The sequence below is a fragment of the Rhododendron vialii genome, chromosome 9a, assembly GCF_030253575.1.
Source record: "Rhododendron vialii isolate Sample 1 chromosome 9a, ASM3025357v1".
NCBI lineage: Eukaryota > Viridiplantae > Streptophyta > Magnoliopsida > Ericales > Ericaceae > Rhododendron > Rhododendron vialii.
The window spans coordinates 4313057-4328557 of NC_080565.1; the positions used below are offsets into that span (position 1 = coordinate 4313057).

The 15501-nt window shown below is 39.7% G+C and overlaps 2 protein-coding genes across 2 annotated transcripts; both read left to right on the top strand.

The window, feature by feature from the left end:
• The first annotated feature begins 900 nt into the window (after positions 1 to 900).
• Positions 901 to 3930, top strand: LOC131300627 (trimethyltridecatetraene synthase-like). Its single transcript, XM_058326559.1, has 2 exons — positions 901 to 1880; positions 3214 to 3930. The coding sequence occupies exons 1-2, from the start codon at positions 951 to 953 to the stop codon at positions 3838 to 3840; spliced, it is 1557 nt and encodes a 518-aa protein (XP_058182542.1). The 5' UTR covers positions 901 to 950; the 3' UTR covers positions 3841 to 3930.
• Positions 3931 to 14688: 10758 nt separating this feature from the next.
• Positions 14689 to 15231, top strand: LOC131299519 (probable F-box protein At1g65740). Its single transcript, XM_058325108.1, has one exon. It carries the CDS (start codon positions 14689 to 14691, stop codon positions 15229 to 15231), a length of 543 nt encoding a protein of 180 aa, XP_058181091.1.
• The last annotated feature ends 270 nt before the right edge of the window (positions 15232 to 15501 follow it).

Genomic DNA, 15501 nt, shown 5'->3' on the forward strand with positions numbered 1-15501 from the left:
TTACAATTTCTCAACGTTAACATGGGTTATTTTTTCTATTTTCCATAGGGTAGTGATTTTCACATTTTCTTTTTTGCATTCTTATGATATCAAGGGTGAGTTCTTGTAAATTTAATTTTTTGTCTTCGTTTTGTGTGTTTTGTTCGTCTTTTTCAAATTTTTGTTAGTAATTTTCACAATTCCTTTTTTGCATTCTTATGATATTAAGGCCGAGTTCCTGTAAATTTAAATTTTTGTCTTCGTTTTGTGTGATTTGCTCGTCTTTTTCGAATTTTTGTTACTCCATATTTTTTGAATTAATTATCTGTTTCTATGAGAATAGTCTAAAAAGTAAAAAAATTATGATCAAAAGGCAAAAAAAAGTTCATTAAAAACTAAAAAAGTACCAACTATCTGTCTTTTTTTTATCTAAATTATTCCATTATATGGACTTTTTTCAATATCGGTTCATATTTTTATACTTTTTCGATTTACCTCGTTGAGATGAACGATTAATCCCAAAAATTACCAGAAAAAGCCAAATAAAAAATAACTAAAAGTAAAAAAAATACATAAATAAGTTCTGGATAAATGATTTACAATTTGCTCTTCCTAGTTTGAGAGAGTTCATGGTCCTTTTTGTTTTTGTTTCCGGAAATAGGAACAAAGCGAAAGCTAAACCGGGGGCCCAGTTATCTTGGACTCATTCAGAAAATATCGTCTATCAACTAGTTAGGAGTACAAGATTCAGATTGCCGAAATGGACGATCCAGATTGCCTCGCAAGATTCTGCCCCGCAGGATCCACAGATGCCAAAATTGTCTTGAGAAGTACAAGCAGACTTCAATATCAATTTCATTCATCTTTCCTTTTCTTACTTACGTATCAAACACATGATGCTAATATAAATGGTCCTTAAAGCTCCTAAACTTGTATCACCAATATCCCCATCCACTACCATCCAACTTACAATGGAGGCACCTTCTTGGGCTGTTCTAGCCTTAACATGGCTAGCTTCAATCGCCCTTTTCCATTACCTCACCACCACCCTCGGCCACCGTCTCCGCCGCCACAAACTGAAGTACCCGCCGGGCCCCAGACCGTGGCCGATCATCGGCAACTTAAACTTGGTTGGTTCAGTCCCTCACCTATCCTTCCACAGCTTATCCCGAAAATACGGCGACATAATGCAACTCAGGTTCGGCTCCTTCCCCGTCGTGGTCGTCTCCTCTCCCGAAATGGCGAAGGAAGTCTTGCAAACACACGGCGAGACCTTCGCTTCGCGGCCCGCTACTGCAGCCGGCAAGTACACTGCCTACAACTACTCCGACATGCTGTGGGCCCCTTACGGCCCCCACTGGCGTCTTGCTAGGAGGCTCTACCTCAACGAGCTTTTCAGCCCGAAGCGAATGGACTCTTACGAGTACATCCGCGTGGAGGAAAGGCGCGCTCTGATATCGCGCCTCTCCGCCCTCTCGGGAAAGGGGACCGTAATCAGGGCAGAACTGACCCGCTTCGCGCTAACGAATGTGAGCCGGATGGCGTTGGGAGAAAAGTACTTCAGCGAATCGGAATCGGGCCGGTCTTCTTCAAGTGTGAAGCTGGAAGAACTCAGGGAGATGGTGGACGAATGGTTTCTACTTAATGGGGTGTTCAATATCGGGGATTGGATTCCATGGCTTGCTTTCTTGGATTTGCAGGGTTATGTGAAGAGGATGAAGGCTTTGTATAAGAAATTCGACAGGTTTCATGATCATGTGATAGCTGATCATAAGGCCAAGAGGGACGCTGATAAGGATAATTTTGTGGCTAAGGATATGGTGGATGTTGTTTTGCAACTAGCTGATGATCCAAATCTTGAAGTTGAGCTAAATAGTGATGGTATCAAGGGCTTATTACAGGTACTTTTTTCCTTTTATCTTCTTTTTTTTTTATGACGGAGGAATAGTCTAGCAGTTGGGTCACTAATTGGACCTGACTGAACAACCCAAACCTCCGGGGACTAGCGTGACCGCACTAGCTAACAGCCTCCCATTTGCAATAGGGTACTTATCCTGTAGAGAATCGAACTCCAAATCTTGAGAAGTATTTCAAAATTTGGCACTAGCCCGAACCACTGGGGCAACCGCTTCCTTATCTTTGAGCCCTTCGAAGCCGATATCAAGTGAGCTCATCCTCATCAACAATATTCGATTACAATTTTGTTTCCGCACTTATATGGGTCGGATCCGTTCAAGTTGTCTCCGACCAGTTTGCTCCATTTTTTTCATCCGAGTTTGGACGGTTCAGATTTGTTCGGGCTGTTTAGAATATTTTTAAATAAAAATATACACAAACAAATCTGAGCAGTCCAAAATACTTTTGGACGGTTGGGATAAAAAAAAATTACATGAGATGAGCATTACTCGCTGTTTAATGATCAGAGACGTTCATTTTCTTAAGATACACTCCCCTCCTCTCTTCTCTCTCCTCGTCTTCACATGAGTGTTGATTTTATTATTTCGGCGTTGAAATAGCCATTTTAGTTAGACGTTCATTCCTAAAAATAAAATTTGGCATTTTGGGTGGGCATTTTGGCTAGGAACTCCAAGAGATGCCCTTAGGGGATGGAACTATTGTGCATCACAAAAAAAGTTGGTCGTTATAGTTTCAGAAAAACTTCTTTACGGCTGTTAGCGTAAATAGTATTTATGACTTTTAATCATGCACGTCCAAAAGTGTTTCGGACGGTTTGGATTGAAAATCAATTTTAAACCATTCTTACCGGTCAAAATTAAAAACAAATCTGAGCCATTGATTGTGCGAATGGACAGGTGAGATTGCACGAAGCCGTGAATAAATTTCTCTCTTATTGTTTTTTAGATGAGGAGTTATTGAAGCTCCCTTTTTCATTGCTTACAGATAATAAGTACTCCCTCCGTCCTATAATGTTTGTCCGGTCCACAAAATAAGGACATAAAATAATACAATTTTGGCAAGAATAATTCAAAGATTTTTCAACAATTTACTAGATATTGATGAGTTCTTTTAATTTATGAAAAATGTTTGAATTTTTTCTTGAAAGAAATGTATTATTTTTGAGTTCTTGTTTTGCAGACCGGACAAACAATTTGGGACAGAGCGAGTACCATGTTTCGCAATGTTCCGCTGAGAATTAGTCACTCCGTTTTGTCATCCTAAGCTCTAACCATCTCTCATCCATTGACAATCTCTTGCTTTCTTCACTGACTCCAGGACCCAATACTTGGCGGAACCGATACATCAACAATGACAGTGGAATGGGCAATATCCGAGCTCCTAAAACAACCACGACTCCTCCAAAAAGCAACTGAAGAGCTGGACAGAGTCGTTGGAAGAGACAGGTGGGTGGAAGAGGATGACATCCAAAACCTTCCTTACATTTGTGCAATAGCAAAGGAGACTATGAGGTTTCACCCGGTTGCTACGCTCCTTGCACCCCACTTATCCATCGAACATTGCAAAATTGCCGGCTACGACATCCCTAAAGGAACAACTGTGTTTGTAAATGCATGGGGTATAGGCAGAGATCCTAGATATTGGGAGGAACCGGAAAAGTTCCTACCAGAGCGGTTTTTCGGGAAAGATATCGACGTGACGGGGCACCATTTCGAGCTATTGCCTTTTGGTTCAGGCCGAAGGATGTGCCCTGCCTACCGTCTTGGACTAATGTTGATCCAGTCGACCTTGGCTAATTTGGTACACGGATTCAAATGGGGATTACCTGATAATGTGAAGCCCGAAGATGTAGACATGGAGGAAGAATATACACTGACTACGCATCGGAAGAACCCAATTGTTGCTGTCGTTGAGCCTCGACTTTCTGCTCACCTCTACGTTTAATCAGTTATTTGTCTGAAGAATTTTTATTTGTTGATCACTAGTTGTTGTCGTGTAATTCGCTTGCAATATTACCGATGTTGTTGAGCTGCATTTAACACATCTAAAAGATGCTATAAACACACAAACACACACTTACACAATGTATACGTACATGCAGAGAGATTTAGAGGGCTTTTGATTTCCTACACCTATTTGGGCTCACTGTTATGTTCCAATGGGCACTTAATGGCAAAATGTGGCCACATCATCACAAGTTGGACGGAATATGACGACAGGTGTTTAAATTTGGGAATTTTTATTGTATAGGTATTTAATTGAAGTAAAATAAAGTTTAGGTGTTTATAAGACATGTGAGTCAAACTTCAAGTGTCATTTTAAAATTTTCTCTAAATCTATAGGTAATTTGAATTCTTCTTTAATTTAAATTTGCTAAATAAAGTGAAAGCAATTAACTCGATATTCAAAAAATGGATTGGAAAAAAGAGCAGAGGAATTAAGCAGAGGAATTAAGAGAGTGGTTGGTAATAATTAATAAAATTGGATTGAGCAATCGATTTCGCTCTGTTCTCCATTCGTACTTCATTTCATAATCGATAATTGTTTCATCTAATCTGTTATATAATATTTCCAGAATAGATTACGTCTTCAATGGATTGTTCCCAATCGTTTTTTAATACTCAATTTACAAGACCATCTTGATGAATTACCAAATTGAATAACATATCCCTCTTACGAATTGATCGTTGAATCCATTTTTATATTGCTAAAAGTTACTCCCTCCGTCCCTTTTTAAATGTCCTGCTTCGTAACTCCAACTTTTTAAGGAGACATCATCATTACACATTTCACATCAACTTTTATCTCCACTTTCCTTACTTACCCTATATGGAGACATCATTATTACACTTTTACTCACTAACTTTTCAAAATGAAATCTACTTTTAGGGGCAAAATAGAAAATACACAAACTTTTACCCACTAACTTTACAAGATTGACATTTTTTAAAGAACAGCCAAAAATGCAATACTAGATTCTAAAAAAAGGGACGGAGGGAGTACAAGCTCATAGTATAAAAATTACGAGATGCACCAAATCATTATGATTCCTAGTGAAAATGTTATAAAGTTATAAAATGTTATAAAATTAGGAATAACTCAGTTGGCCAAAACTTTTGCATTTCATTAGGAGATTAGAAGTTTGACTCTTCCAACTTGCGTGTGAATGTTTTTTTTTTTTGTATTTGTTGGGATTATTTCCCCTCTTAATAGGCCCAGTAGAATTGTAGTTGAATTGGACTTATAGTGATTGTGACCCCTTTAAGAGAAATGACGGCTCATGACGTGTTTTGATAATTAATACCCACCAAGGACAAGCTAAGAACATTTGTTAATGCTAAAAATGTTCTTGACATGTATTAATTATCAAAACACGTCCTTAGCCGTTATTATAGGCTTATTTATCTAATTAGTTCAGTTGTTAGGCTTATTTATCCTCTCATGGACTCTCAAAAAATGGCCGATTTGCAAAAAAAAAAAAAAATTACCCTTCCTTTCGGGTAAATTTTCGTAGTCGTCTCTCTAGTTTTACGGTTGTCTCAATTTCGTCCCTCTAGTTTTAATTGTCTCAATTTCGTCCCTCTAGTTTGTTTTACGTTCCAAATTGGTAAAATCGTTAACACTGTTAATGAAACTAACGGAAAAAATATGATTAAAAAATTAAGTGTTCCAATTTTCAATCAGATTGAATCGGTACGAAAATCTTATTTTTTTGATCATTTTATTCTAAATGGTCGTAATGAATTTTTGGCTCTAAGGCCTTTCAACAAGCATCCGAAGACTCGTTCTTTAGTTTCAGGGCTCTCTTAGGGTGTTCCTTGAAAGGCCTTAGAGCCAAAAATCCATTATGACAATTTAAGATAAAATGATCAGAAAAATAAGATCTTTGCACCGGTTCAACCGGATTGAAAATTGGAGCACTTAATTTTTTAATCATATTTTTTCCGTTAGTTTCATTAACGGTGTTAACGATTTTACCAATTTTGGAACGTAAAACAAACTATAGGGACGAAATTGAGACAATTGAAACTAAAAAGACAAAATTGAGACCGCTGTAAAACTAGAGGGACGACTATAAAAATTTGCCCCTTCCTTTTTTACCCCAAAGAACGCCCGCCTCCTTTCATAACAGCCTCGAGTGATACAAAGAACCTGCCCTGGCGACATTCATCAAAGAGACCAGAGCCCTGGCCAACTTCATGTGTAGCGCTTCATCCAGAGTTCTCATTGATACAACAAACCTCCCCCGGACCGCCAAAGATTCTGCTGCCAACAATATTATTAATTTGCAAAGTAAGTTCAATCTTTTTCATCCTCTGTCCCCAATCTTCATCGATTGTTAACACCAACATTAGTAGAAACTTTGCCAAGATATATATCTCTGTTCTCTAAATTGGAAAAAATCTTCTTCGCCGTGAAAAGTTGTTTACGGCGCCATGGACGGTCCGGATTTTAACGAAACTTTTTTGCAAAAACCGTTCAAAACACTTTTAGATGGTCGCGATTGATTGCTACTGTATAGAAGCCGTGAATAAATTTCTCTTCTCTAAATAGATGTCCACACCCTACATCAGACATATCCCTGAAAGAAAATATATATCAATTATTGATACTTTGCGCACCAAGTGTTCGATAAAATTACTCAACATTTTTTGGGTGCTGGATTTAAGGGCTCTCGTTGAGTGACCACAAATTAGCCAGTGTTACAAATTGTTTTTTTGTTTTGGGTTTGTGTGGAGCAAGCCCGACTCTATCCCCTAAATTCATAACAAATAGTAGTGAAATACCCATGTGTTTGTGTTAGGTTTACCTTCTAATTGACTTCACCTACCATGTTTTTACTCCACCATTCCTCTCTTATTAGGGGTGGATTTGTATTTTTGAAACGTGAGTATTCAATGCTGGCTAAAGCATGTAGCATTCAAATCTTCTCCTCTTTCTCCTAGAATGGTGTATGCCTTTCTTATGTGGAAGTGTCTCGGCCCTACTTGTAAGGTACAAGTCTTAATGGGTTCACCTATGATGGAGTAGGACATTGTTAAAGACATGTTTACTGAGGGAGCCCTTGAATAAAAAGGAACAAGCTTGGTCTTTATCTACTGCATTAACCCACACCTTATTTGCTTATGTTAAAGACGATAAGAATGTCAAACATCGTAGAATTGGCCAAGGTGCTATGCATGTAGTCAATACAATTCTCCTCAACCAATTTGGACCTTACTTGTGATTTATTGTAATGGTGAGGGTGGGGCATTGAATTTGAGGGGGAATAATAATATAGAGGTAAGTCCTCATTTTGTAATATTAGAAAGAGAGTCCCTCAATGTGTGGGGTATTGAGTGGGGTGTAGTGTCCCGACTTTGTACTTCATATATCATGTAAAATTATCTCTTCTATCGATTAAAAAAACCCAAATAATCTTGTTTAATTTTTTTCTGTAAAGATGCTGATTGTTTCCAAAAAGTAACAATTGGCCTAGGAACAGCGAGTAGTGCAGTTCTAGGTCTGATGCGGGCGTGCCAGAGCAGGATTGCTGCCCAAATTCGTATCAAGGCCTGGAAGCCTTAATCTGACTTCTAACTGGACGAAAGTGCACGGCCTAAGGGTGGAGACCGTGAGGAGGTTCGTGGTTTGCCTTTGCGGGCTAAGGACTTAAAATTTCCTAATCGTGTGAAAAATGGAAAGAAAGGTAGATCAAGGCCTAAAACAGAAATAAATGGACTTTATTAACGGTTTAACAAAGTCTGATTACAAGGAAATGAAATAAAATCTAGGCTTGGCTAGATTGAGTACAAACTATTCTAGAAAGTAAAGGTAATTGAACGATAAGCCGTGGGCTTGTTTGGTCGGAGACCGAAAGATAAAAATAGTTAAAAGATAATTGAAATGTAATTTGGATAAGCCATGGGCTTTGATGGTCGTGGACCTTTGCCAAGGCCTTCAACTGTGGTATTTATAGGCAGAAGTTCCAGGTCTTGAGCTGCTTGAGCTGCTTCCACAGGCCTTCATGCATGGCTGCCAAGTGTCCTCCTGGTAAAGGCTTTGGCTTGAGCTGCTTCTACTTCCTCCAATGAGCGATTGCCACCTATCCAAGCCTTACTCCTCACTCCAAGAATTTAGCTAAGGCCTGAAAAAGCTCTCTTTTCCTGCATAAAAAACTTGTAAAAAGGCAAAAGGAATTGGCTGTGCGGAATCACGAAGGCCTTTTGAGATGCTTGTAAGCTGCTTGAATGCCTGAATAGAAGATCTTGGGCCCACCAAGGTCAAAGGCTAAAATTTTATCAGGCCTTTCAGCCATTTCATTGGCTCTTGAGCCCCTTTTGAGGGCCCATTTGCTATTATTAGGCATTTCCATATATATATATATATATACATATATGTATATATATATATATATACACACATATATATTTATATATGGAAAAGAGAGATTTCGTGGGACTTGTGCCCTACCACTTGCTTTCTTTAGGCTTTCATACAGCAGGCCTAGTTGAGCTGCTTGTGAGCAGCTTGAGAGAACCTTCTGGGCCTTTGAGCTGCTTGCAGCTGCTTAGGATGACTCCATGCATGGCTGCCACGTGTCCCAAGCCTTGCTTCATGCTAAAGAATGGGGTCCTACCAGCTCAGACCTTGAGCTGCTTGTGAGCAGCTTACCCAGACTTGTCTAACAGGAACATTCTAGGCCTTTGAGCTGCTTGTGAGAAGCTTGGTCAGGACTTACCCAGCAGGAACATTCTAGGCCTTTGAGCTGCTTGTGAGCAGCTTAAGGCCTTTTTCCCTGCCAATTAACAGGCCATAGGTGACGTTTTCTTTAAGAAATAGGCCCATCTATTACTTGGGCTTGAACTTGAGGAGCATCATAGGCCTATTCTCTTTGTAAGCAATGCGAGCCCAAGTTTGGAAAGAAAACTTGGGCTTTAACTGATTTAGGTCCACTTAGAAGGCCTTATTATTTCTAGGGAAATTTTTATAAATGGTCCCTCTAGTTTCCATGAATTTTCATTTTCGTCCCTCTAGTATCAATTGTGTTACTTTTAGTCCTATAATTTGCATTCTGTCTCAATTTCGTCCCTCTCACTTACGGCGTTAATGAAACAAACGGAATTGGAGGACAAAATTGTCATTTCTCCTCACAGAGGGACTAAATTGAGATTTCATGCAAACTAGAGGGACTATTTCTATAATTTTGTTTTTTACTTTTGTTTTTGTAAATAAATTTAAAATACATCATATATAATATATTTCTCATCTCATTTTATAGTGAATAATAAAATATATGTTGAAATTTTGTAAAGTTTTTATTATATACATCACAAAAAATATGAGAAAATTCAAAAAACAACCCTTATGTTAATTGTCTTGGTCTTGTATTTTTTTTTTCAATTGAATTTTCACTATCGTTATTTTTTTTGTCATATGATTAAAACGAAAAAGTTGTTCAGTAGTATTTAGAAATTTTGTAATTGTGTTTAATTAAGCAATGAAACACTATTAAATATTAAGAGATCAAATACATTAAAATATGGGTATAAGTGTATTTATTTTTGGACTTACTCATAAGATCACTCATATAACAAATAAACACGGATTTTAAACATTTTTTTATTGGGTGAAAAAATAAGAAGATTATAAGAACATGATACAAAGACATTAGCTAAGGCGTTGATTTGTGCATTTTCTAATATTTTTGTAATGTGTAATGAAATATAAATTTTTCAATATAGTTTGATTACCCAATAAAAAATAATTCAGTTGTCAAATACATTTCTTATGGTCTTTTTTAATTTATTTGCAAAAAACAAAAGTAAAATGTAAAATTTTAAAAATAATCCCTCTGGTTTGCATAAAATTTCAATTTGGTCCCTCTGTGAGAGAAAATGACAATTTTGCCCTTCAATTCCGTTTGTTTCATGGACGGCGTCAGGGAGAAGGACGAAATTGAGATGGAATGAAAACTATAGGGTTAAAAATGATACAATTAATAGTAGAGGGACGAAAATGAGAACTCGTGCAAACTAGAGGGACCATTTTTAAAAATTTCCCTTATTTCTAAGAACTGCCCTAGGCCTGGATAAAACACTCAGATCTGGTGGGTTAACCCAAGTCTTCAGCCAATCTTGGGCTTGGGCTTGTGATAACGAAATCTTAGGCATAATTTGGCCCAGGCCTTTGAAAACTCAACTCGATTAGTGGTGTTCAAATCGGCCCGATTTCGTGGATGACCGATCATGAGGCTTTTTAGCGCTTGAGACCTTCATTTAAGGCCTTCTTCTAACCACAAATTGATTTGCTGAATTTTGGCCAAAAATGGGTGTAAACATTGCCCCCCCATGCCTTGATTCTTTACGTTTAGGATCAAGGCATGTATAAAAAGTAAAACCGTTTTTGGCATCCAAATAGGCATCGATTCCTATTTTAGCATGTATTCTTTTGATTGCCTTTCCTATGGACTTAGTAGGCATTAGACATTTTTCGAACATGCTTTCAGTCCTCTCTGACAATATTCTCTAAATTCAGATCTTGGAATGAGTCTGCCAACCATATTTTTGTTGGACAGGCTTGTGAAAGGCCTCTCTTAAAGATAAAAGGCCTCAATCTGCATCCTCTAGGGCTGTTTAGAGCAATTGGATGATGATCATGCCTATACTAGAGTTGAATCTCAAGGCTCATTGCCTCTTATTAGCCATGTTTACGCCAATAGAGGCTATGTTTTTAGACCTGAAACTATGTTGGCCTAAACTTCCGCTTAAAGTGTTTATAATGAAGATTCAGGCCTACTTAAAGAGCTCTAAGGGCCTTCATCTTTGTGGAAAAGGCCTTCATACACCGATACGAGGCCTCTTTTCAGTCCCGATTGCAAAGCAGCTCCAAAACTATGAAGGGTTTGCAACAAGGCCTGGAAATACGTTGAAAGGCCTAAAAAAGTGGCTCAGGCCTAAAGAAAGAGCTTAAAGGGCCTCATCTCCTGCAAAAAAGGCCTGTTTAAATGAAATAAAAGGCCTCTATCTCTGCAGAAAAGGCCTGGTATGAACTTAAAAATAAGGCCTACCAGTCATTGAGTAGGCCTTGGCCGAACATCTTAAAGATGCATGTTCGGCCTTTGAAGGGCTTTCCTTTACTTAGCCCTTTTTACAACCACAACATTTTTGCGTAAGCCAAGTGAATAACACTCGCTTTTGATGTGCCCCACAAATCCAATGTGGGCACGATTCTATAGCTTTAAGGCCTATAGCTGGCCTACGCTTGAAATGCCTTTTGGCAGGTCGGACAATGCCAAAAAGGCCTTCGTTAATCGGGGGAGGAAGGGGATCTCCAATCACAAATGAATCGTGATCAAGCCCTGGAGTGTCATCGTTTTCCTCCTCTTCATGTCGTTCTTCCTCTTCTAGAACAGCTGCAACATGCAATTCAGAGCTACCTATACGGCTGATGGCAAGCTTGGATCGTTCTAGGCCTGCATCAATGATCTGCTCATCACCTAGGACTAAATCTGGATGTGGTAGCCCTTCAGAGACTTCAGAATGCTCTTGAGAGGAGAAAATGGGCTGATCTTGCCTCATAATTGGAGTTCCCATGTTCTGGCTTATTCCAGGCCTGAGATCTTGCTCCCCTTACTTCGAAATAGGCCTATTGTTTGGCTCCTCTAGGCCTAGTACTAGCTTTTCACCTAGAAGTTTTTGAGAAACTCCTAAATGTTCGTTGCTGCGTTCAGGCATGAAGCTGTTGTAACCCAGGCCTTGCCGCTGGTCGGGAATCCTAAAAGGCTTGAACTGAGAATCTTGCCCCTCGAGTGCAATTTCTTGGCCTCCTTGCCCCCCAAGTGCAGGGCTTTCGGAAGCTAAGGCCTGAGAGAAGCCTGGAGGCCTGGTGTACTTGTTAGAGGCTTGTTTAGACACATTCAGGCCTGAAGTTGAGCCTAAAGTGTCAAACCGTGATACCGGTGGTGGAGGAGTTGACAACTTATCCCTGAGTTTAGCCATTGCTTTATCAATGGCCTTGTAGAAGTTATCAATGGCCTTATTGCAGTTGATAGTGGCCTTGTTGCAGTTGATTAAACATTCCTCAATCTTAAACAAAGATGCATCCAAGGGATGAGAAATCTCCCGCGAGAATTCTTCGTTGGATGCAACGGTATAGGTCTGAATGCCCATATTTTCCTCAACTTGGCCTCCAAAGGTTTGAGTATAAGGATCACCAAAGCCACCATTTTGGAATTCAGGCTGTTCGGGCAGGCCTGAATGCATGATACTTGAATAGCCACGTGACTTAGCATTAAGGAGATAGGCTACCTCATTGCGTAATTGGCATTCCTCATCTTCAAGTCTGCCAATTTCGTCTTCAAGCCTTCTAACTGCATCGTTGTAGTAGTGTTGTGCGTCGAGAAACCAACCCTCCGTAGGATTGAGTCGATACTTCTCCATGTTGAGACGGTTGATCTCATCTTCAAGTTCATCGACCTTATCATAGCGCCAACTAATTTCTTCTTCAAGACGCCGAATCTCAACATCCAATTCAACGTATTGAATCGACATGAATCAGTGTGATCATACCCCTTGAAACAATTAGGGTCCCACTGGGCGTGCCAATGATTGTTTCCAAAAAGTAACAATTGGCCTAGGAACAGCGAGTAGTGCAGTTCTAGGCCTGATGCGGGCGTGCTAGGGCAGGATTGCTGCCCAAATTCGTATCAAGGCCTGGAAGCCTTAATCTGACTTCTAACTGGACGAAAGTGCACGGCCTAAGGGTGGAGACCGTGAGGAGGTTCGTGGTTTGCCTTTGCGGGCTAAGGACTTAAAATTTTCTAATCGTGTGAAAAATGGAAAGAAAGGTAGATTAAGGCCTAAAACAGAAATAAATGGACTTTATTAACGGTTTAACAAAGTCTGATTACAAGGAAATCAAATAAAATCTAGGCTTGGCTAGATTGAGTACAAACTATTCTAGAAAGTAAAGGTAATTGAACGATAAGCCGTGGGCTTGTTTGGTCGGGGACCGAAAGATAAAAATAGTTAAAAGATAATTGAAATGTAATTTGGATAAGCCATGGGCTTTGATGGTCGTGGACCTTTGCCAAGGCCTTCAACTGTGGTATTTATAGGCAGAAGTTCCAGGTCTTGAGCTGCTTGAGCTGCTTCCACAGGCCTTCATGCATGGCTGCCAAGTGTCCTCCTGGTAAAGGCTTAGGCTTGAGTTGCTTCTACTTCCTCCAATGAGCGATTGCCACCTATCCAAGCCTTACTCCTCACTCCAAGAATTCAACTAAGGCCTGAAAGGCCTGAAAAAGCTCTCTTTTCCTGCATAAAAAACTTGTAAAAGGGCAAAAGGAATTGGCTGTACAGAATCACGAAGGCCTTTTGAGATGCTTGTAAGCTGCTTGAATGCCTGAATAGAAGATCTTAGGCCCACCAAGGTCAAAGGCTAAAATTTTATCAAGCCTTTCAGCCATTTCATTGGCTCTTGAGCCCCTTTTGAGGGCCCATTTGCTATTATTAGGCATTTCCATATACATATATATATATACATATATATATATATACATATATATATATATATATACATATATATATATATATATATATATATATATATATATGGAAAAGAGAGATTTCGTGGGACTTGTGCCCTACCACTTGCTTTCTTTAGGCTTTCATACAGCAGGCCTAGTTGAGCTGCTTGTGAGCAGCTTGAGAGAACCTTCTGGGCCTTTGAGCTGCTTGCAGCTGCTTATGCAGGCTTGAGCTGCTTAGGATGACTCCATGCATGGCTGCCACGTGTCCTAAGCCTTGCTTCATGCTAAAGAATGGGGTCCTACCAGCTCAGACCTTGAACTGCTTGTGAGCAACTTACCCAGATCTGTCTAACAGGAACATTCTAGGCTTTTGAGCTGCTTGTGAGAAGCTTGGCCAGGACTTACCCAGCAGGAACATTCTAGGCCTTTGAGCTGCTTGTGAGCAGCTTAAGGCCTTTTTCCCTGCCAATTAACAGGCCATAGGTGACGTTTTCTTTAAGAAATAGGCCCATCTATTACTTGGGCTTGAACTTGAGGAGCATCATAGGCCTATTCTCTTTGTAAGCAATGCGAGCCCAAGTTTGGAAAGAAAACTTGGGCTTTAACTGATTTAGGCCCACTTAGAAGGCCTTATTATTTCTAAGAACTGCCCTAGGCCTGGATAAAACACTCAGATCTGGTGGGTCAACCCAAGTCTTCGGCCAATCTTGGGCTTGGGCTTGTGATAACGAAATCTTAGGCATCATTTGGCCCAGGCCTTTGAAAACTCAACTCGATTAGTGGTGTTCAAATCGGCCCGATTTCGTGGATGACCGATCATGAGGCTTTTTAGCGTCTGAGACCTTCATTTAAGGCCTTCTTCTAACCACAAATTGATTTGCTGAATTTTGGCCAAAAATGGGTGTAAACAGATGCTACAGACCTTTTCCCGATAGAGACATGGCTAGCTTTAACATGTTTAATTACAATCTGAAATGGCCACTCCGATTCTTGATTCGATTCCCAATTTGACGAACTAGTATCCACGATTCCACATTAGATAAGATTGTTGACCCTTGTGTGCTCTGTATTTCAATCACGAACACGTTCATTTGTATGTGCTCTGTATTCCACATTAGATAAGATTGTTTGGCCCATGTCACGTTACATGGTTCAAATAGTCTTTAAGTCAGTTCTCTTGTTAGTTGTGGAAAATGTATTTCAATGTCTCTGATTCGAGTGGTTTTTTGTTTATCTTTATTCTCATTTTCTTTCAGGTGTAGTGAACAAATGTTGCGGTAATAATGGGTCAATGGTCTGAGCTTCCGGAGCAATTTTTGGAGGCCATAGATGAGCGCGTCGTTCTTTATGTTGATAAAGTTCGACTCCGTTCTGTTTGTGCGTCGTGGCACTCAACTTTGCCGAAGCTGCCTCACCAAAAATTCCACCAATCTCCATGCCTACTGCTTCCATCTCGTAATAATAGTGTCAGGACTTGTGGATTGTTCAGCCCACTTGATAAGAAGTTTTATCACTTGGAGTTGCCTGAGCTAGCTGAAGGCAGGTTGTTCATAGGATCCTCCCATGGTTGGGTGGTTACTTGTGAGGACAGTTCCTCATTACGGCTCTTTAATCCACTCACAAGGGCTCATCTAAAACTTCCACCAACGTCTTGTTTTCCCGATATCGAAAAATATTATTCTAGTGATTCGGGTTACGAGTATGCTCTGCGGGATTATTTGGGCCATGCATATACGTTAAGTGCAAGGCATGTGCGAGACCATTTTATGCATAAGATTATCCTATCGACAAGTCCCGCCAACGATTGTTGGGATTATTTTCCCTAAATAATCCCACACCCAAACGGAAGCATAATCGAAAATTAAACGCACAATAAACAAGGCACAAAGAAAACAACCAATATAAGTGGTTCCCCAAACTCGGATATGTCTACGGAAGAGAGAAAGCAATTTTCACTATCACCAAAGTTTACGAGGGGTTTACAAAGAGATTCAACAATGTCACACACATCTTAAATGTATCCAACCAAATACAACAAAATAGTGGAAAGATCTCACCAAACTAGTGCTTTCAAACCCTCCAAAAGTAGCTGAATT